Below are 22,859 nucleotides of genomic sequence, written 5' to 3'. Positions count from 1 at the left end.
TAATTCTTGTCTGAATCAGTTTTTACTCTGATAATTACTGGTTTATGATTTTTAATTAATTTTGATTTTTTAATTCCTTGTATAAATATTACTTGGCATTCTATTTTAAGGGGTTCTTCCTTGCTATCGATCTTCTATCTGTCTGTTTGTCTGTCTGTCTACCTGTTTATCATCTATCATCAGCTAAAACACACGGATTCTTAATTCAATTGGTTCATTCCTTTACTACCTTCATTCCTTTTGATGCCAGACTGTCCCAGATGTAGGGAGTGTTAACCTTTCAGACTAGCTCCTATGCCTTGTTGGTGCATTCCTGTCACATTTTGGGACATTTCCTTACTTAACCATGGTATTATTGATTTCTCCAAGGGGCCCGCTTCCCTTTAGTGTTGAGTGGTATCTTGAAAATGAGATCTGGGCATGTGTCTTTATTTTAAAATGTGTCATTTTGAATCAACAAATAGTTGCTTCTTGGCTCTTGATACAATCTGTGTAATTGGAGTGTACCTTAATGAATTTAGTGATGTGGTTGAATTTAAGCCTGCATGCTGGCTATTGTTTTTTCTGTTTGTCTCCTTCATTTTTTGCTCATCTTTTCATGTTTTCCTTCCTTCTTCTTGACCAAATTTTTTTAGTATTGTGATTTATTTCCCTACTGGCTTTACTTGAGTATAGCTTTTTCCCCCCAATTGTTTGTTTGTGTGGTTGCTGTGGGGACTACAGTGTACATTGTTGATGTATCACAGTTTACCCTGAATAATATATCATTTTGTATGTAATTTAAGAATCTTACCACAGCGTAAAATAGTTTATCTTTTCTTTTTTTTTTTGATGTTGTTGCCACATAGTTCACTTATACACCTGTTTTAACCCTAAAATAGTTTATTGTGTGTTTGAACATTTAATAATATTTTAAAGTTCAAGAAAAAAAATTGTATTATTTTTACCCACTACATAGTTACCATTTTCAGGCCTTCTCATTCTTTTCTACATATCGAGGTTACCCTTTGGCATCATCTTCCTTCAGCATGAAAATTTTTCTTTCAGCATTTCCTTAGGGTATATCTGTGGTGTGGCATTTTCTTGGCTTTTAAAAATATCTCTAAAATACTTTAAAATAATTTTAAAATTATTCTAAAAGTATTTTTATCACCTGTGTTTTCAAAATATATTTTCTAAGACATGGACTTCTAGGTTGATAGTCTAAAGATGTCATACCACTGTCTGCCTCCATTGTTTTCTGAAGAGAAATAAGCCATTATTATTCTTGTTCCTCTGAATGTATTGTCTTCTTTCCATGGTTGTTTTTAAGATTTTCTTTTTATCTTTGGACTTTACAATTTGATCTAATATTCTTTTCTTTAAACCTTATTCATTATTATTTCTGAGAGAGAGAGACAGAGTCTAAGCAGGGGAGGGACAGAGAGAGAGGGAGACACAGAATCTGAAGCAGACTTTAGGCTCTGAGCTGTCAGCACAGAGCCCGACGCGGGGGCCGAACTCACCAACTGTGAGAGCATGACATGAGCCAAAGTTGGACGCTTAACTGACTCAATCACCCAGGCACCCCATGACTCTGATGTTGTTAAATGTGTGTGTTAATTTTGTGTGGGAGGTACTAAAGCTCTTGGATATGGGGGTTGAAATATTTTGTCATGTTTGGAGATGATTTTGCCAGTATGTCTTTAAATATGCCTCCTTTCTCATTCTTTTTCTTCTTCTGCAACTCCTAGTTGCTTGATAGATCATTCAGATTTCTTGAGTGAGCTGAATGTGAGTCTCAGTTTTAATTAGTTTCAAATTACTTCTGATTTCAAATGATACTGCAGAATCTCTTTGTCCGGAAGACCAACTCTAAAATTCCAGAACTTTTATCCAGGAGCTTATCTCGGATCTTAACAGGATTTGAGCTGGGCTGGTTTCATCATTAGTTTCTTCTCCTTTTTGGATTGAGTTTCTGTAGCCCTGAAAACAAAACCCCTTGCAGAATTTGCAAGATCTGTCTCTGTTTTCTAGCAGTGTCTTCACCGTTTGTTTTTCTTTCTTTCTTTCTTCCTCTTTCTTTCTTTCTTTCTTTCTTTCTTTCTTCCTCTTTCTTTCTTTCTTTCTTTCTTTCTTTCTTTCTTTCTTCTTCTTCTTCTTTCTTTCTTTCTTTCTTTCTTTCTTTCTTTCTTTCTTTCTATAACTGCTTATTTATTTTTGGGGAGAGGGGTGGAGATTGAGTGCAGGAGGGGAGGAGACAGAGAAGGAGAGAGAGAATCCCAAGCAGGATCCATGCTCAGTGTGAAGCTGATAGGGGCCTGGATCTCACAATTATGAGATAATGACCTGAGCCCAAATCAAGAGTGGGATGCTTAACTGACTAAACTGCCCAGTTGCCCTGCCCTCACCTTTGTGTGTGTGTGTGTGTGTGTGTGTGTGTGTGTGTGTGTGTGTGTTTTAATTTATTTTGAGAGAGAGAGAGCACACATGTGCACAAGCAGGGGAGGGGCAGAGAGAAGTGGGGGAGAGAGAGAATCCCAAGCAGGCCCCTCACCATCAGTGCGGAGCTTTACATGGGGACCAGATCCATGAACTGTGAGACCATTAACAGAGCTGAAATCAAGAGTCAGAAGCGCAACTGACCAAGCCACTCAGGCACCCCCCTCACCATTTCTTATGGAGCAGAATTCTTGTAGGGGAGAATTATTGCATCAGTTCATTTATTTTTGTTTCGGGGCTCTCCAGGGTTCCAAACTGTCATAGCAGCCCATACTGTTAATGATTTGGCTAATTTCTCTCCATCTCACCAAAGCCTTTCAGCCTCTGACTGTTTCAGTCTTGTATCCATCTGTACCCAGAGTAGCAAATGGCCTCAGGTATGAAAGTGATTGCTACCCTTTGGTCACCTCTCAAAGGCTTGTCATGGTGCGCAATCCAGGTATACATTTATGTATGTGTGCTAATTATACTTTGTGGACATTGAAGGAAAATATAGCTTTTAGATTAGACCTGACTTTTTTGTTGTGATGAAGATAGCGGTGGTCTTTCTTAATCTTCTATATCACATCCGAATGTGGAACTTCTGCTAGATCTTCTTTTTTTTGTAATGTTTATTTATCAGAGAGAATGACAGAGAGAGAGAGAGAGAGAGAGAGAGAGAGAGAGGGAACACAAGTGGGGGAGGGGCAGAGAGAGAGAGGGAGATACAAAATCTGAAGCATGCTTCAGGCTCTAAGCTGTCAGTGCAGAGCCCAATGCAAGGCTTGAACTCACTATGAGATCATGACCTGAGCCGAAGTCAGGTGCTGATCTGACTGAGCCACCCAGGCGCCCCAGTCTTCTTAAACCATAATAGAGATACGTAATAAGTACATAAGAGTGATTAATATCAGGGGCACCAGATTCTTTAGATACCTGTGTTAATAATTTTTATAGCAACCTATACTTATTTGTAGCTCATATTACAATTGACCTGGTATAATTATTAGTTTAATATATGAAAGCAGGAACCATGACTATTTTGTTCATTCACCATTTTGATCTCATTATTCTACCCACATAATGCCCAGCACCTCATATATTTGTGGAATGAAGTATTTCAGTTCAGTAATAATTTTGGAAAGGTTAGCAGTGGGCCAGAGGGTGTTGGTCAATTAAATGTATCCTTACATGGACGTTGTGAAAATATTTTGATGTATCATTTCTTCCTGATTATGTCCTTGCATTCTGTAGTCATATTTAGTTTTGATATTTTTCTGTTTTCCACATAGCCTGATAATATACCTTGCCTATATATTTAGAATTGTAAGATTTTTAATCTGACTATACTAAGCCTCTGATTTTCTTCTCTAGAAAGAGAAATGGATGAGATTAAATTTGTGACCATTATCCACAAGCAATAAATTTACAAAGAACTCACAAATCTCTATTTACAGTTATTTCTTGATGTTTATAAACTAGAATTTCTATAACATTAACCTTATCATTGATGAAATATTTGTCTTAAAAGCATGTCTTTTATAGAAAGCCATCTTGGGTTATATTTTCAGGGGCTCATGGAGGATGCATAGGTCTAGAATTTAGTTTATTGGTTACAGGGCTGTTTTTCTTTTTCAAACTTTGCATATAAATATAGATAGCTATTGAATCATTTTCTTTATGTTTAGTTTCCTTTACTGTATAGAAAATGCCATTATTGGGGTGCCTTGTGGCTCAATTGTTAGAGCATGCAACTCTTGATTTCGGGGTGGTGAGTTTACCTGAAAAAAAAAAAAAACCATTACACAATAAGGGTTTAATAATGTTCACTGGATTAAAAATGAGGGAATAAATTCAAAAAAGGAAAATGTCTTTATTCGTCATTTTTGGGATAGTAAGGATTACAAGACATTTATGCATTATTAAACTACCAGCCTAAAACACTTATTTTGGAATCAGAGCTAAACAGACATTCTATGAAAGAAGACAATACAGAGGTAACTTTTCTTAGGGGTCGTTATCAGCAGTTAGCTGTACACAATTAGCGGTAGAAGCCAACAGAGAGACCAGGTTGGAAAATTATTAATATTAACAATCTGTGAAGGAACTTGGAAGTATGGGAGAAATAATGGTTTCAAGATGAGGAATCATGCTGGGTAACTGTTTATGTGCTCTGAGAGACAGTTTATCATAGTGTTTAAATGCTATGGGCTTTAGCACTGGATGGCCTTGTTCAAAGCCTTTTTTTGCTGTTTACTTACTGTATGACCTTGAAGAAGTTACTTAACTTCTCTGCCCCTTCATTTCCTCATCTGTAAAGTAGAAATAATAATAAAAGTACTTTGCATCATTGGTGTGAAGTTTAAATGAATTTTATTTATTTTAAATGTTTATTTATTTATTTTTGAGAGAGAGAGGGAGAGAACATGAATGGGGGAGGGGCATAGAGAGAGAATCTCAAGCAGACTCCATGCTGTCAACACAAAGCCCGACGAGGAGCTCAGTCTCATGAACTGTGAGATCATGACCCGAGCTGAAATCAAGGGTCGGATGCTTAACCGACTGTGCCACCCAGGACCACTAAATGAATTTTAGTATATTAAAGTACTTAGAATAATTTCTGGCATAAAATAAATGTTATTCGCTGCTGCCATTATCATTAACATCATCAGAAGTACCACTGGTGGTGCCTTGTTTGTTTCAAGAGTAATCCTGCTCCCTGGTATGACTCACTCTTGATAATTCTTTTTCAGCTCAACCGAAGTCGATGACATGATTCGTAAATCTACAAACCTGTTGCTAACCAGGACTCTGAGCAACTCTCTGCAGAATGTCATTAAAAGGAAGAATATTGGACTTACTGAGGTAAAGCTGCTCTTAATGGAGGCAGCCAAGGCAATATGTGAACAGATGCCCTAAGCTCTGGGGCCTGTTTGTAAGTTAATTATAACTTTCTATATGGTCCGTCATGTTCTTACTGATGGATTCCTAATGGTGAAAGTGCAAAACAAATCATTTGTTTTTTTCTTTTGTCCTCTTGGAGACATTTATTACATTTTGAAAAGTCACTTTCTTTCTCTCTCTCTCTCTCTCTCTCATTATTTTCAGTACCTAACTGGTTTTCCTTTCTGAGGTTGTTGGGATACATTTGTATTATATGCCATCAATTATATAAAAACAAAATTGTTGATTGGAGAATATAGTCAACATCAGGTTCCTATCCAAACGAATGACAGTTCAAATACAACATACAATATGAAACCACATGTGTGTGTGTAAATCATGGATGCCAAGGATATTGGCACTTGTAGTCCTTGGTTTGTGTTAGACTCAGCTTTTGGTTTTGAGATACCTCTTGTATGTGAATGGTGAATTACTCTTTATCAGCATGTGAGTCTGGGGATCTGGGATTGAGGAAATGTGGGAGAAAGGCGATCGTCACATTTCTGTGGAAGCTTACAGGATCTCACAAAGCAAGAAGGGATATTACACACGTGTTGCGAACAGTATCTTGGCAAACTGAAGATTTGGCATGTTGGCATGGAGTCCTAAAATTTAGAAAGATGTGAAGTTTCCTTTCTCTTGGAAACCCAGGATTGCATGGGAGAGTCAACCTGCCATTTTATGGAAATTATATTGCCAAAAGTGAGAGCTTGGAGGAATTTTTTTTCACAGGGAAAGGGAAAGGCTGTTGGCCATATGTTTTACTTGTAGAGGTGGTGTAGTTTGGAAGTCCGTTGCTCTAGGAAAAATTGACGTTTTCAGATATACACTGTCAGAGATCATGGTGAAATTCAGCAAATGGTTAATGAATCTGACTCATAGGTAAAGACAGCTGGAAGCCAGGTGAACATCTCCTTCTGATTTTGGAGTGCTAGCTTCTTTCCCTGGGTGAAGATTTTAAACTATTATAATGTGGAACTTTGGCAGTGTTTGAGTTCCGTGTATAACAAACTTTTTTTATGATTGAAAGTTACATTTGACATTATTTAGGACAGTTCCCTCATTTTGCAGAGCTTCCTTTCTGTTGCTGGGTATAGAGATATTAGGTATTATCTTTATGTCTGAGAATAGGTTAAGTTCTTTTCATCGTCAGGAGGGCTGAGCAAAAGAAAAGTGGAATGAAGTGGAGTGAAAAGTAGGAAGTCCTCCTCCTTCTGTTACAGTGCACTGTTCTCCTTATGTGGATCCCAGGTAGGACAGGAAGTCTGTTATTTAGTTTTTGAACTATCTCTGTATTATAACTTTTGATACAGGTTTTCTTATGCCATTTAACAGTCTCTTAAAACATTTTAAAGAGGTAGCTTAGAAGGAACATGGTGTGATAGAAACAGCTTTGGCCTCAGAAGTCTCTTGAGTTTAGTTGTGACTGTGCATGTCATTGATTTACTGTGACATCTTAAGAGAAAGACCTAACTTCTCAGTTCTTCAGTTTTCCTGACACCATTGTCCTTTGCAAGAGCCCTGCACATATCAGGTCAGGACAGAAGAAGCGGTAGAAGCTTATCAAAAGAACTATATTTTAGTTCTTGGCACTATTTCAGTGAATGCTAAATATTATTCCTAAGTCATTGGATCTTTCTAGGTAATTATGTACTTTCAGTATCAATATCCTTGCATATGAATGAAAGAACATCTACACACATTTATTTATTTTGGCTTTTATGGTGGTTTGTACACATACAGACAAATACATACCCAGTGATTTTTATCGCCAACCAGTAAATCTTAGAATAATTATATTGCTCACCTTTGGAAAGACATTATATCCTCCTTTACAGGTAACTAGCGTCAGTTCACATCTGCACGCATCATCATACTAGGTAACATTTGTCGAACAGTTTGTATTCTTCATAGTCTATTCACAAATACCATCTCATTTAGTACAATGACATTTGAAGCTGGCTACGCATGTGTTATTATTCCTATTTTATAGAAAGCGTAATTAAAGTTCAGCGAGATTGCCTGAGGTCATATAGTTAACAAAATGATAGAAACGAGACCTAAGTCTGGGTTGTTTTTTTCCCAAACTTAATTCACTTTTACTATAATGTACTGATTTCCATATTGACTTAATTATTTCATCATAACAAAGGGGCTTTTACAAGAAGTCCATAGTACTGTGGCAATTGTTCTAGGTAGAGATGATTTTGTGTCAGCGAGCACATATCCATTCAAGTAGTAGAAGTATTATAAAACCACAAAACTAATTGAACCCTATTTCAGGTTGTCAGTTCCTTCACGTCTTAAGAGTTCCTGTAAGCTAATGTCTGTCTGCCTGTCTTGTTCGAATTTATGTTACCGCATTTCTTCTTTTTTCTGTCTATATGCTCTATCCTTTTATCTTTTCCTCTCCGTACACTGGTTTTCTTGCATTTGTCCTTGCTTCTTGGCTTCCCCACGTTGACTCTGCTCGACATTACCTTTCAGTTCTCGCTTACTGTAACTTGAATGCTTCGCACTCTCAGACCTTACATGACTGTCCCTGTTCAGTCAGCAGGTCTAGCTGGTTTCCTCAGGTTGCTTCTTCCAGGTCTGTGGGAAGAAAGTCAGCAGAGCAGTGGTTAAGAGTGTGTGTCCTTAAGCAGACTGCCTGGGTTCCAATTCTGCCTAGGTTCTCTTCCCTTAATAAATGTGTTCTTGGGAGCGTGTAGTTCATAGGGTTGTTGTGGGGATTGAATGAACATAGGAAGTACTTAGAACAGTACCCAGTATGTAGTAAATACTCCATGTATGTTACCTGGTGTTGTTGAAAAAGAGGTCTGGGTAGGTAAACAGTGACTGCCAAATTTAGTACGGGGTGAAGTTTTTTCAATCAAGAAAAGTTAGAAGATTACAACAAATGTCCTGTTAAGATAAATAGCTTGCTTGTTGACTTTATAATATTTATTGCATACCTACTGTGTTTAACAGGCACTGATCTAAGCTGTTTGGATAAATAAGTGAACAACAACAAGACTAACAACAGAGATCCTTGCCTACATTCTAGTGGCAGAAAATGTGATAAATAACAGCAAAATAAATAGTAAATCCTCTAGTATGATAGAAGGAAGTGAATTTGATGAAGACAAAGGAAGGAACACATGTTAAGGAAATCAGGAGTCTGGTGGAGGTTCAAAGTTGGTCTTATTAAAAAGAGTAGCATCTTCTCAACATCGCTCCTCATCAGGGAAATACAAATCAAAACCACACTCAGATATCACCTCACGCCAGTCAGAGTGGCCAAAATGAACAAATCAGGAGACTATAGATGCTAGTGAGGATGTGGAGAAACAGGAACCCTCTTGCACTGTTGGTGGGAATGCAAACTGGTGCAGCCGCTCTGGAAAAGTGTGGAGGTTCCTCAAAAAATTAAAAATAGACCTACCCTATGACCCAGCTAGGAATTTACCCAAGGGATACAGGAGTACTGATGCATAGGGGCACTTGTACCCCAATGTTTATAGCAGCACTCTCAACAATAGCCAAATGATGGAAAGAGCCTAAATGTCCATCAACTGATGAATGGATAAAGAAATTGTGGTTTATATACACAATGGAATACTACGTGGCAATGAGAAAAAATGAAATATGGCCTTTTGTAGCAACGTGGATGGAACTGGAGAGTGTGATGCTAAGTGAAATTAAGCCATACAGAGAAAGACAGATACCATATGGTTTCACTCTTATGTGGATCCTGAGAAACTTAACAGAAACCCATGGGGGAGGGGAAGGAAAAAAAAAAAAAAAGAGGTTAGAGTGGGAGAGAGCCAAAGCCTAAGAGACTGTTAAAAACTGAGAACAAACTGAGGGTTGATGGGGGGTGGGAGGGAGGGGAGGGTGGGTGATGGGTATTGAGGAGGGCACCTTTTGGGATGAGCACTGGGTGTTGTATGGAAACCAATTTGACAATAAATTTCATATATTAAAAAAAAAAAAGAAATTGTGGTTTATATACACAATGGAGTACTACGTGGCAATGAGAAAGAATGAAATATGGCCCTTTGTAGCAACGTGGATGGAACTGGAGAGTGTGATGCTAAGTGAAATAAGCCATACAGAGAAAGACAGGTACCATATGTTTTCACTCTTATGTGGATCCTGAGAAACTTAACAGAAACCCATGGGGGAGGGGAAGGAAAAAAAAAAAAAAGAGGTTAGAGTGGGAGAGAGCCAAAGCATAAGAGACTGTTAAAAACTGAGAACAAACTGAGGGTTGATGGGGGGTGGGAGGGAGGGGAGGGTAGGTGAGGGCATTGAAGAGGGCATCTTTTGGGATGAGCAGTGGGTGTTGTATGGAAACCAATTTGACAATAAATTTCATATATTAAAAAAAAAGTGGCATCTTGATGTTGAGTTATTGTTTTAAGGGCAAAGAGCATTTCTTGGCAGAGGTTAGAGCAAAGGTCTAAAGATATTTAAGTTCCTGGTTAGTTCAGGGAACAATAAGGAAGCTAGGAAGGCTAGAGTGGAGTGAGAAAGGGGAAGAGAAGCAGGAGATTAGATTACAAAAGTGCCAGGGGGTTGTGGTAGGGCCACTGTAAAGTGTTTGGTTTTTATTTTGAGTGAAGAGGGAAGTCATCATTGCAGGAATTTGATTAGTGGTACTATGTGCCATATTTCAAAGGAATCACATTGTTGTATTGGGTATCCCCAATACTGCAGGGTGTAAACAGGGAGACTGGTTAGGAAGCTAGGACAGTAATGCAGTGAGATTTGATGGCCACATGGGTGGTAGCCATGGAGGTAGTAACAGGTGACCAGATTTGGAATTTAGAGTCAGCATGCTTTCCTGATGATTGGATCTGAAGGGAGAGAGAAAGCGAGGAAGGAGTTGAAGATAAGTCCATGATGTTTTGATTTGAGCAGATAGAAGGTTGTATATACCATGCACTATAATGGCAAAAACTTTAGGTAGAGCTGGTGTTGGGGTAGAGGATATTGGGAATTTGGTTTTGGAGAAATTTAATATGTAGTGTTTATTACATATACAGTTTGTGATATTGAATAAGCGGTTGTATATATGAGTTTGGCATTTGAAAAAGAGGTTTCACCTGGAGATGAAAAATTGGGAGAATATAGATAATGTTTGTAACCACTTGATTGGATAATATTACTAAAGGAATTTGTAAAGATGCAGAAGAGAAGATGAAGGACTGAACCCTTGGGCACTCCATTATTAAGGAGTCAGGAGAAAGAGAAACTCACAGAGGAGAGTGAGAAGGAGTCACTAGAGAATTAGAGGGAAAACAAAACAAAACAAGAACAGTAACAGGAGTATGGTGTCTTGGAAGCCAAATGAAAAAAGTGTATCAAGAAGGAGGGAGTGGTCAGTTATGACAAATACTGATAATAGATCAGGGTAGATGAAAATTAAGAATTACTATGGGACTTAGCAACTTGGAGTATGTCGGTGACCTCAATAAGGTCATTTTTAATAGAATGATGATAGAAGGCTCCTGATGGAGCAGGTTGAAAAGAGAATGGGTCCTGTGCAGAAGAGTTTCAAATAATGTATATAGATATTTCCCCTTTGAGAAGGTGAGACTTAGCTCCCACCCCTTGCATGTAGGTTGTACTTATGACTTCATGTAAAAAGTAGGGTATGGAAGGAGGGAAAACGTTACTTTACAGTGAAGGAACCTGGCAGATACTACCTCAGTCAGGTGATCAAGGTTAAAATCATCATTGATAAGTGATATTGATAGCATGTACCTTTGATAGGATGTGATGAGAAGGCACCTGTGATCTTTCTTCCAAAACCCATGACCCCAGTCTAACTGTGAAAAAAAGATTAAACAAACTCAAACTGAAGGACATTCTACAAAATACCTGACCAGTACTTCTCAAAACTTGTAGGGTCGTCAAAAACAAGTAAAGTCTTAAGAAACTGTCACAGACCAGAAGAGGCTAAGGAGATATGACAGCTAAATGTAATGTGGTATCTCAGACGAGATCCCGAAAAAGATAAAACATTAGGGAGAAACTAGTGAAATCTGAATAAAGCGTGTTGCTCAGTTAACAGTAATATACCAATGTTGGTTGCTTAGTTGTGGCACATATACCATAGTAATGGAAGATGTTAACAATAGGAAGAACTGGGTGTGGCACACTTGGGAACTTTTTGAAACTATTTTGTAAATATAAAACCATTTTAAAATAAGGTGTTGACTTGAATTACACAATTTAATGTATGAGAAGAGTGAGAATGACAAGAGTGACTTTGGAGACAGCAAGGAGAAGACAACTCTTTCAGGGAATTTTATTAGAAAGGTAAGCCAATGAGGGGGTAATTGGCAGGGGAAGTGAATTAAGCAAAAGGTTTTTTTTTTTAATGTTTATTTATTTTTGAGACAGAAAGAGAGAGCACGAGTGGGCGAAGGGCAGAGAGAGAGGGAGACACAGAATCGAAAGCAGGCTCCAGCCTCCAAGCTCTCAGCACAGACCCCGATGCGGGGCTTGAACCCACAAACTGTGAGATCATGACCTGAGCTGGAGTCGGACGCTTAACTGACTGAGCCACCCAGGCGCCCCTTGTTTTGTTTTTTAACAGGAGGTGTAATAGCCTGTTATTTCTGATGAGAATGTTGCAATGGAAAGCAGAAAGTTGACGATGTAGGAGAAAGGGAGAATCTTTGGAGTAATGCCCTCGAGTAGGAGAGAGGATGTAGACTGCAATGCACAAACAGAGGGATTGGCTTTAGATGGTGTAAAGTTCATCTCTGGTAACAGATGAGACTCAGTGTATGTGGACGCAGATGGTGGTGGCTGGGCATATTTTGTGGTGGAATACTCCAAATGCTCTGTTTTCTCAGTGAAAGATAGATCTTCAGCTGAAAGTAGAGATGCAGAGCAAATGTTGGGGTTGAAGCAGAGAGAAAGTACATCTGGGGGTATGGAAAAGAGATTGGTTGGTGCTGGATAATGTGGTTATTTTGTAGCATTAAGTGCCCACTCTGGCTAATGGGTAGGAATTAAAGTGAGACTAGTCAGAATGGTTGTAGATTTTCTTAAGCCACATTTAACGGGAGATATGTTAAGTAAGTCCATATCAATAATAGCTTTCACGAATTTGGTATATATTACATTCAGTACTTTATCATTTATATAATATTTATATGTGATAATTTGTAATATATTGATTATTTCTTTGGTATGACATTGATGCTATTATCTCAATTTTAAGATGATGAGAGATCTTAACTTTGCCTAAGGCCACACAACCAGTAAGTAGTTTGGAAATAAGATGTAAGACAAGTTTTGAAATACAAAATTTTCTTTTAAAAATAAGATTTGAAATAACGTTTAAAATAAGATTTCCTTTGTTCTGAACCTTTACTCTTGCGCTACATTAATTTAAAAACATCAGTACCATGGCGAGGAAGGAAATAAACCACCAGTTAATATTAATCTCAGAATATCAGAGAATTAGTTACATTTGAAAGAAAATTTTAAGATGAATCAAAACACATCTTACTTCTTTATGCAGAATGAGTTGGTAGAAAGGTTTAATGTATAAATTGGATTAAATTGTATTTAGTATAGATAATAGAAATAATATAACTTCACTTTATTTAAGTCTCCACTCAAATGTCATTTCCTTAAGGAGCCCTTCCTCGACCACCTATCTGAGCCCTACCATCAGCGTGCTTATTACTACTTGATATTATGCTGTATGTTTATATGAGTTTGTGGTTACTCTCATCTCCACAAGGCCAGGGGCCTTGTCTGTCGTGTGTGTAATTATGTACAGCTGTATTCTCATTCCTTGGCACAGAGGAGTTCTTAACTGATGAAGAGAAGAAAGAAAAAAGAAAGATAGGTAGGTGGGTTCCTATGGTTAAGTTAAAGAAATTAAGATTTCCTATTGGTGATACCACATTGAATATTTATATATATATTTAAATTATATTTATAATAGTGCCCCAGGAGACCCAAATAAATGACCAATGCTTTGCATTCCACCTTTTATTTATTTATTTATTTACTTTTTTAACATTTATTTATTATTGAGAGACAGAGAGAGACAGAGCATGAGCATGGGAGGGGCAGAGAGGTGGAGACACAGAACTGGAAGCAGGATCCAAGCTCTGAGCTGTCAGCAGAGAGCCCGACATGTGGCTCGAACTCCCAAACCGTGAGATTATGACCTGAGCCGATGTCTGACGCTTAACCGACTGAGCCACCCAGGCACCCCTCCACCTTTCTTTTTAATATCATTTAAATTGATGACCATGTGGCTCTATCCTGTTGTATATCTCCCATATATCACTGTTTGCCATCCCCTGTTGTTAACAGCACTGATGTCGCTAATATCACTTATTTTGTAAGTAAGTCTTGTCAAATATAAGCTTTGTACTAGATTTTGAATTTGGAACCACTAGCTCCAAGTACTTCAGTATTTTAGGTATTTGCTTTGGAGATGGTAAAAAAATTGGTAGTCGAACCAGCTTTTTTTTTATCTTTGCTGGGTGAAATGGAGAAAAAAATCCTTGAAATCTTAGGTCGAGTTTATTTTTGCGAATGAGAACCAAGGCCGCTATTTAGTTCTTCATCTTCTTGCCAATCCAACAGTTGAGAAGCACTGGCAGTGTGGAGGGTGGGGTGACTTCTCACTTTCTTGCTTTGGGTCAGTCCTTGTGGAGCTTCAGTGTCCTGAATTCTCTGCTTTGGGAAACGGAGGATGTGAGAAGGTAACAGGTGACTTCCACAGTCTGCTCTGTGCTTTCCTCATCATTGTCTCTGCTACGGGAATGAGAGACAGAAATATTTTCTGCTTCTTAATGGTTTTTAACCTAAGTGACTCATGTCATTCATGTGTGAGAGGTGGTTGTTTGCTTTATAGTGTTTTCTTTCTTGTTTTTCCGGGCAATCCTCAGAGAACTCTGCTTTATATAAGCTATAACCAATACTTAATCTATTGCTAATGCCATGTCCTTGAAACAATATTAAGGACAGTTTGGATTGCTACAGTGATATATTTATGGAAGAGAGTGGGAAGTGGAGGTTAAAAATATCAAAGGAGCTTAAACTCTGATGGAAGTTGATATCTGAAATTGCTTCATTTCATCCTTAAGTTCAGAATTACCCCTAAAGTATCTGGCTTCACATTTGTAAATGCCCTTGTAAAGATTTTGGTTAGCTGTCATTCAGAAGTAGAGATCATTTAGGCCTCATGAACAGACAATATTCCTTTTGAAAATGACATGGTATCTAATGTAATCGTAGAGTGTTTTAATAGTCTATTCTGTGCTAGGCAATGAAACATTTCAAAAGTGACTGACAGCCAGTTGATGTAATTCATGGTGATCTTTTGTGTTGACAGATCTTTAAAAAGTCAAGGGAAATTACTACTGTACCCAGTGAAGCCGCCTCCTTTTTTTTTTTTTAACTGCCAATATCCTGCAAAACAGGACAATTTTCTCTTTGACTGCCACTATTTTTTATTTCGATAACATGACATGATTCCTCCTTATTATTAGGATTTCTTTTGATAGATGGAATATGTTCCCTCTAGGTAATGCCGACTTTAAAATAGAAATTCTTCAGTTCTCCAAATTAGCTCTCTGACTTTCTAACTTATACATCAAGACAACCTTGCCGGTAGCCACCCTCCCACTCAGGAAGAAGAGTGATTTAATTTAGACAATTAAAAATTTTTAAACGATTTTAGCCTTTCTTTGAGGGAGGAACGTGTTGAAAGGAAGAGGGTGATGAACTGCTTATTTTGGTAGGTTTTCTTTCCTAGAGCACTCTACGCTTAAAAGTCTAATGTTTTGGGTAATTTTGTAGGAGATCATATCTGTGTCCAAGGCTCAGAGTCTCCAAATTCAAACTGTAGAATGAAGGGAAGGGTGATGAATATGAACTTGTCTGATAGGCTATGGGGAATAATACAGAGATCAAGTCCCAATGTTGCCCTAGCATTTCATTTGTTTGGAATTGCATCTCTGGGTCTCTGCCCTTTGTCTTCATGTTTCAAAAGTAGATATTTCCCTCACATTTTCCAGCTGATCCTTGGGGAATAGATCCTTGAGTACCTTTTTCCTTAGTCCAATCCATTACGAAAGCATTGTCATTATGATTTGACATGGACTCTTTGAGAATGAACTGTGCTTTAGCCCTGTGCTGGTTGCTGTTGGGGAGATAAGAGTGTACTTTCTGATTATAATCCTATTAATATTTTTGTGTCATATTCCACAGTATAATACAATGGCTTCTACTGAGGTGTAATTCAACTTTTAAACATTGTTTTGAAGTACCATTTGATTGTAAGATGTATGTTACCCCCCCACCTTCATCTTCAGTTCTAATTTCCCTTTGTGTCATCTACCCACTCTGCCCTGGCTCACTCTCTCACTGGACTAAAAGGTACACCTAAGTTCATCCGTAACCTTATACACCCAAACTTCCCCTACCTTCCACAGCCCTGCCGCCACACACAGTCTTGTGGAAACAAAAAGTTAAACATGTAGAAAAGAGAGACAAAAAAAGATTCTATTCCATTTTCTTTTCAAATTTCTTTTAGACTGCGGAATGTCAATACTTTTCATAGTTAGAATAAGTAATAGGTACCTCTCCTTTTTTCAGTTTAAACTTATTTTTTACAAGAGTGGAATCAAAGCATTTCGAGGTCTAGTTGGTGACAGACCCAGAAACTATTATTTTAGCCTAATGTATGGTAAATGTGCACCTCCCCCCGCCCAGGGCTGCCATCTTATGCTTATGCTAAAAGGCAACATCAGAAGTCATTTCGATGAGTCCATAATTTGAAGGTAGAGGACTTGGATTTGAGTCCTAATTCCATTTAGGTTATGTGAGCTGGAGAAAATCATTTCATTCTGTTTCTGTTTAGTAAAATAGAAGCAATAATTATGCCCACTTAACTTACTTTTCCAGGTCGCTGGGAATACAGTGTAAGAAAATGAATTGTGAAGTAACTTTACAAACTTTAATTCTATACAGACAGTAAGAGCCATTCTTTCTCATCCTCCTCTCAAAGTTATTTATAAATGACTTTTTTTCTTGCCAATACTGTCGTTTTTAAGGATCTCACCTGTTAGAAAAGGAAAATAGTATTAACAAAAGGATACTTAATCCTCAAAGTAACTATGTGAGTTAGAAATTCTTTTTGGCAGTTTACAGATAAAAAAGCAGCCATTAGAGAAGTTAAAAAACTTTCTCCAGATTATTAATTTGAAAGAAGTTAATCCACTTGTTTCTCTGACTGTAATGTCCATGTTATTTCTTCTAGAAACTAATGTAGTTTGTTAATATACTGCAGTCTATTCCAACATCTCTGTGTTCATTATGATTCATTTTGAAACTTCTTGCCATTTCAGTTATTCTTGTTCTTTCAGTGGGAGTTCATTTATTTAATTCATTTAGCAGTCATTTATTGCCAGACACTGTGCTAAACACTAGCAGTTTTTGTTCTTAGTCTAATCTCTTAAACAGAAGATATACATTTAAAATAGAATGACAAGTGCTTTTATAGTAGGGGAAATACAAGATGCTTTGGGAAGTCAAGGAAGGCTTCATAGAGGAAGTACAACCTAAGACCATGCTCTTACAAGCCCTTTGTAGAATATAGATGGCCGCTGCCATTATGACTTTTGTTTTTCTTCTATCAGTAGATTCCTATTGAGTATTCATTGTGGGGTGAATAGTCAAATGACTCTTACATGTGCTTGTTATTTTCTAGCTTGTCCAGATTATTATCAATACGACACACTTGGAGAAGTCCTGTAAGTACTTGGAAGAATTCATTACCAACATCACTAATGTGCTTCCAGAGACAGTCCACACCACCAAGCTCTATGGCACCACAACTTTTAAGGTGAGAAGGCTCTATAGTACGGTAAAACTGCCTGCGAGATACAGAGTCTGGGCCATTCTACCCAAGATGGCTTTGTTTCTCCCAGGATGCCTAGTAACATGATTCATAATATGGTTTTGAGAATAAGTACTTATAATTTCCTTAGAAAAACAAATACCAATGCTAATTTCTGGATTTTTCGACTTAAAAATGTCTACATCTCTGTCCACTAAATCTTCCTTGTATTTTGTACTTGAAAATGACTGTTTCCTCAGTTGGCCCTCGTTTTAGTCAAGAATTCTTAAGGATGGTCTAGCTAATAGTCGTTGTAACTAAAATGAACATCAATTAATTTTATTTTAATAAGCTGTCCTTGCTTCTTTGTGTTCTGTGTCCAGATTTTTTTCACTTTTTTAGTGAGGAATTTCTGCCCCTTACTATTGTAGTTAACAATTTTATAATCATTTCACAAGGCCACAGTACTAGCTTTGATCCTGAGTTTGATCAAATGAGAAGAATGACACTCTTGTAGAGCAGAAAATAGATTGATGGAGAATTTCTGGAGAGTGAATGACTTAATTTAAAAAGGCCTTAAGAAATTCCTTTATATTGCCTTGTGACCTTTAAATAAATACTAAGCAGAAAAAGTAGTCTAACATCTTAAACACTACAATGGTAGACTCTGACATAAAAGCCAACCTGTTGTTTTGGGTTTTTGTTATTATTGTTATTATTTGATATTTTAGTTTGGAATCAAATCTGTCTCATCCTTTTGAGGTTGGTATTAATTAGATACAAAGTTGTAGATTGAAATCATGATATATGTCCACTGGTGTCAACTTTTTCCTATCCTTTTATCCTCTTTCCCTATTTATTGGCACCTTCCCTTGAGAATAGATTTAAAACAAAAAAATCAAATTTGATTCATAACTGCTTATTATATTTTATGAGATGAAATTGTTAGTAAGATCTCTTTTTGTGTTATAAGAAAAGGAACGAGAAAGAACCTGAATAGCCAAAGCAATCTTGAGAAAGAAGAACAAAACTGGAAGCATCACATGTCCTGATTTTAAATAATATTACAAAGTTTTAGTAATCAAAACAGTATGGTATTAGCATAAACACATATGCATAGATCAATGGAACAGAACAGACAGGCCAGAAATAAACTCATGTGTATATATGGTCAGATAATTTACAACAAAGGTGTAAACACAGGAACACACAGTGAGGAAAGAATAGTCTCTTCAATAAATGGACAGCCACATGCAAAAGAGTGAAACTGGACCCCCATGTTTACACTGTATACAAAAATCAACTCAAACTAAGGATTTGAATGTAAGATCTGAAATTACAAAACTTCTAGAAGAAAACAATGGGTTAGCTTCTTGACACTGGTCTTAGCACTGGTTTTTTAAATTTAATACCAAAGCAAAGGCGACAAAAGCAAAAATAAATAAGTGGGACTACATTAATCTAAAAGGCTTCTGAGCAGCAAAGGACAGAACACAAAGGCAAAACACAAAAACACCTGATGGATTGAGAGAAAATACTTCCACATCATATAGCTGATAAAGCATTAAATATCCAAAATATGTAAATTACTCATACACCCCAATAGCAAAACCCCAAATAATCCAATTAAAAGGGGGCAGAGGAACTGAATAGACATTTTTCTAAAGAAGATATACAAATGGCTAATATGTACATGAAAAGATTACTGTTGGTGAGATACTACCTCATGCCTGTTAATATAGCTAGCATCAAAAAGACAAGAGAGAACAAATGCCTGCAAGGAGGTAGAGAAAAGGGAACACTTGTGTGCTGTAGTCAGGCATGTAAACCAGTATATCCGCAAGGGATAAAAGTAAGGAGATTACTCAAGAAATTAAAAATGGAACTACCATGTGATTTGGCAGTCCCACCTCTGAGTATATATCCAAAGAAATAAAAATGATTATCTTGAAGAGATATCTATACCTCCTTGTTTATTGCAGCATTATTCACAATAGTCAAACTATGCAAACAACCTAAGTGTTTATCATTGGATGAATGAATAGGTAAAGGAAATGTGGTACATATATATGATAGAACTTTATTCAACCAAGAAAAATGAGGAAATTCTGCCATCCATCCAACATCGATGGACCTTACGGGCATTATGTTAAATGGAATAAACCAGACAGAGAAGGACAAATGCTGCATGCTATCACTTTTATGTGGAATCTTAAAAACAAACAAACAAACAAGTCAAACTCACAGAAACAGAGAGGAGAAAAGTGGTTGCCAGGGCATGGGGAGGCGGGTAGAGGAAATAGAAATTGGTAAAGGGGTATAAATTTTTAGCTGTAAGATGAAAAAGATTTGAGGATCTAATGTAAAACATGGTAACTATAGTTGATAATACTGTATTGTATAATTGAAATTTTCTAAGAGAATATAGCTTAAGTGTTCTCACCAAAAATAAATAAATAAATATTTAAGATAATGAGTGTGTTAATAACTAAATGATGGGAATCCTTTCACAGTATATACACATATTAAATCATCATAATGAACATGTTAAATATAATTTTATTTTCTGAGGCACCTGGGTGGCTCAGTTGGTTAAGCATCTACCTTTGGTCATGATCTCATGGTTCACGAATTCAAGCCCTGTGTCAGGCTGTGTGCTGACAGCCAGAGCATAGAGCCTTCTTCAGATTCTGTGTCTCCCTCTGTCTCTGCCCCTCCCCCGTTCATACTCTTGTCTCTGTCTCTCTCAAAAAACATTTTTTTTTTAAATTTTCAATTATACTCCAGTAAATCTGAAAAAAAAAATGAGATGTTCACAAAATATTCTTTATGTATGTATGTGACCATGGGTCATTCATTTCAAATTACCTAAAAAAAAATTCTGTTATACATTGTCTTATATTGGTATCATTACTTGCAAACTTTCAATAAGGTTTCATTATATTAATGTTGAAACTCTTATAGCGAAGAAAAGATTTATCTGATAAAGAGGACCCAAAAATGAGTATGGTAAGAACTTTAAGAACTTTAGAATCACCTTAGACAGTGTAATAAAAATTATGATTACTGTTAAATATTAGCATTATTAAGGAGGATGGGCAATACTTTCATCAAAAATATTTCCACTTAATTTACTGTGGAAGCCAAGACTTCTTGGGAAAGCAAATGTGGGAGGGACTGTAGTTAAATGTTCACCAGAGAAGAGGGAGTTAGGGAGTTAGAGTGTGAGGTTCATTTATACTCGTCTCTCATATGGGGAATATGTAGAATGTACTGCTATTCTTCCCTTAATCCACCTCAATTTTCTTATTTCAAGGGCTTTTCAAATTATGGTCAGAAATCCTCCCAAAGGATGGCTTGTGTAGTTTGTTGTTGTTCCAGCATTAAAATTGCTGAGGGAAAATTAAGGGCAGACAGGAAGCCATAGGAGTTGAGTAGCCAGTTAAATACTTAGTAAAGGAGAAGTTCTGGAGACCACTAAAGGTCATGTTGACAAGTGCTTATTGGAAACACTGATTGCTTAAAACACATTGAAAGTTTATTTTTACCAGGACTGTTTCAGACCAACTAACCCAGAACTCAGTATAAACACAGCAATTATAGCAGCTACATGTTGTGTATTTTCCTAAGCTACTGTTTCCAGAAAACTTTCCCTTGCAGATGGAAACCTTTATGCTGAAAAAGGGGCAAAAATAATCAGAAGGTCTTCAAGGTATTTTCCTGCAGAATTGCCCCTTGTTCCTGCCATGTGTGACATAATTAAGCTGGCATTCTTAGCTTTCCTTGTTCATAAGAATTTCCTTACTCTCTTACAAAATAGAATGAGGCTATTTATTAATTTACCCCACCACAAATATTGTTCGTGTACCTACTATGTGACAATCTGGTATGTTCTTGGGTAGAAAGAGAAATAATACTTAATCCTTGGATTTAGAGTTTGTAATCTATAGGGAGCACAGACACTGTAACTTCTGTAAAGAACTGTGTGAGAACTACCAGAATAATACAATAAATACATTGTCTCTTGTCAATTCTACAAGTTTTTTGAAGCATCTACTACATACCAGGCAATTTACGGGTATAAACATAATCAACAGGTCTCCTGACTTTAGAGAGTTTATATTGTGGTGGGGATGATAATGATAAACAAACAAAAATCTCATTTGATCTCAGTTGATGACAAGAACTAAGAAGAAAAATAAATGACTTGATTGAATTGAGAAATAGAATCCTTTAGATTTCTGATAGATAAATATTGCACTCAGAGGGAACAGTACAATAGTAGATATTCAAGTAGGTGTGTTCAAGGAATAACAAGGAATTCAGTCTGGCAGTGATATATCTATCATTAGAGGTAGAGGTGGTAAGAAATGAGATGGTCGGGAGTTAGATGTTTTCTGGCCTTGTAGTAAATACCTTGGGTTTTATTCTGAAATGAAACGTGAGGCCATTAGAAAGTGGGAGTGGTGGTGATAATCTGATTTATATATTAATGGGTAACACTGGTTGCCATGTGGAAAATAAATGTGTTGTAGGTTAGGAAGAGTGGAAGAAGAAAATTCAATTTGGAAGTCCTTGCAGTGGTCTAAGTAAGAGATAATGGTGTTTTTTTGGACAATAGTGGTAATGAAATGAAAGTGGTAAGAAATATTTTTAAAGGTTGAGATGGCAAGTTTTACTGCTAGACTAGGTATGGGGTTATAAGAGAGAGTGGAGTCCGGATAATTCCAAGATTTTTGAATGAAGCAAACTGTATGAATAGTGGTCGTATTCACTGAGATGGGGGACAGTGAAGAATAACAGGCCAGGGGAGAGGCAGTAGAATCAAGACTTCCATTTTTGACACATTAAGCTTCAGATATCTAGTAGTCATCTGCCTAGAGATATTAAATTGACAGGGCAAAGTCAGAGCTGGGCATAAAAATTCAGAATCCTAATGTATAAAGATGGTATTTAATGCTGTGGGGCTGGCTTTCTTCTGGGAATTGAATATAGATAGAGAAAAGGTGAGAGGATTGGGCTTCAAGGGAAATTAATAGTTACAGGTCTAGAAGAATAGGATGAGGATACTTATCTTAGGTTTGGACCTTCAAGGAAGACTTCCCAGAAAGGGCACAAGATGGAATGGGTCTTGGGACCAGTAGGAGGTATCCAGATGGACAAAAGATGAGGAGGGAATAAGGGACATTTTTAGGAGAGGGAACTTCATGTACAAAGATGAAGGAATAAATAAAATCAGACATGTTCAGTGTAGAGTAAGGGCAGCACTGAGACAGAGAAGTAGTTAAATGCCAACTTGTGAAGCACTTTGTTTTGTATTGATACATCATTTGGATTTTATCTTACTGAGGTCTTTGAGACACTTCAAGCAAGGATATGTTGCACTTTGAAAATAATCATTTTTACCTTGCCTAATTAAAAAGAAGGATGGATGGATTGAAAGGAGGGTGGGAGGAAGGAAGGGAAGGAGAAAAGAAAGAAGGAAGGAAGGAATAAATAAATCACAATTACTTGAAATTCACAATCAGAGGAAATTAAATACCTAGAATATTTTGTGTAACTGCTAATAAATTTGGGGATCTATAGG

At 37.0% G+C, this 22,859-nt stretch overlaps 1 protein-coding gene across 7 annotated transcripts in view; it reads left to right on the top strand.

Annotated features, from left to right (window-relative positions):
* The window catches only part of EXOC6B (exocyst complex component 6B), a 616,021-nt gene that overhangs the window by 338,741 nt on the left and 254,421 nt on the right, over positions 1 to 22,859 (top strand). For all 7 annotated transcript variants that reach the window (XM_045446460.1, XM_045446458.1, XM_045446457.1 and 4 more), the window contains 2 exons: positions 5,214 to 5,325; positions 17,144 to 17,278. In XM_045446460.1, the coding sequence (XP_045302416.1) occupies positions 5,214 to 5,325; positions 17,144 to 17,278 (247 nt within the window). The remainder of the gene's footprint in view (positions 1 to 5,213; positions 5,326 to 17,143; positions 17,279 to 22,859) is intronic.

The sequence above is a fragment of the Leopardus geoffroyi genome, chromosome A3 (genome assembly GCF_018350155.1).
Source record: "Leopardus geoffroyi isolate Oge1 chromosome A3, O.geoffroyi_Oge1_pat1.0, whole genome shotgun sequence".
Taxonomy (NCBI): domain Eukaryota; kingdom Metazoa; phylum Chordata; class Mammalia; order Carnivora; family Felidae; genus Leopardus; species Leopardus geoffroyi.
The sequence above is the reverse complement of the archived record's forward strand: the minus strand, read 5'-3'. Positions and strand labels throughout refer to the sequence as shown.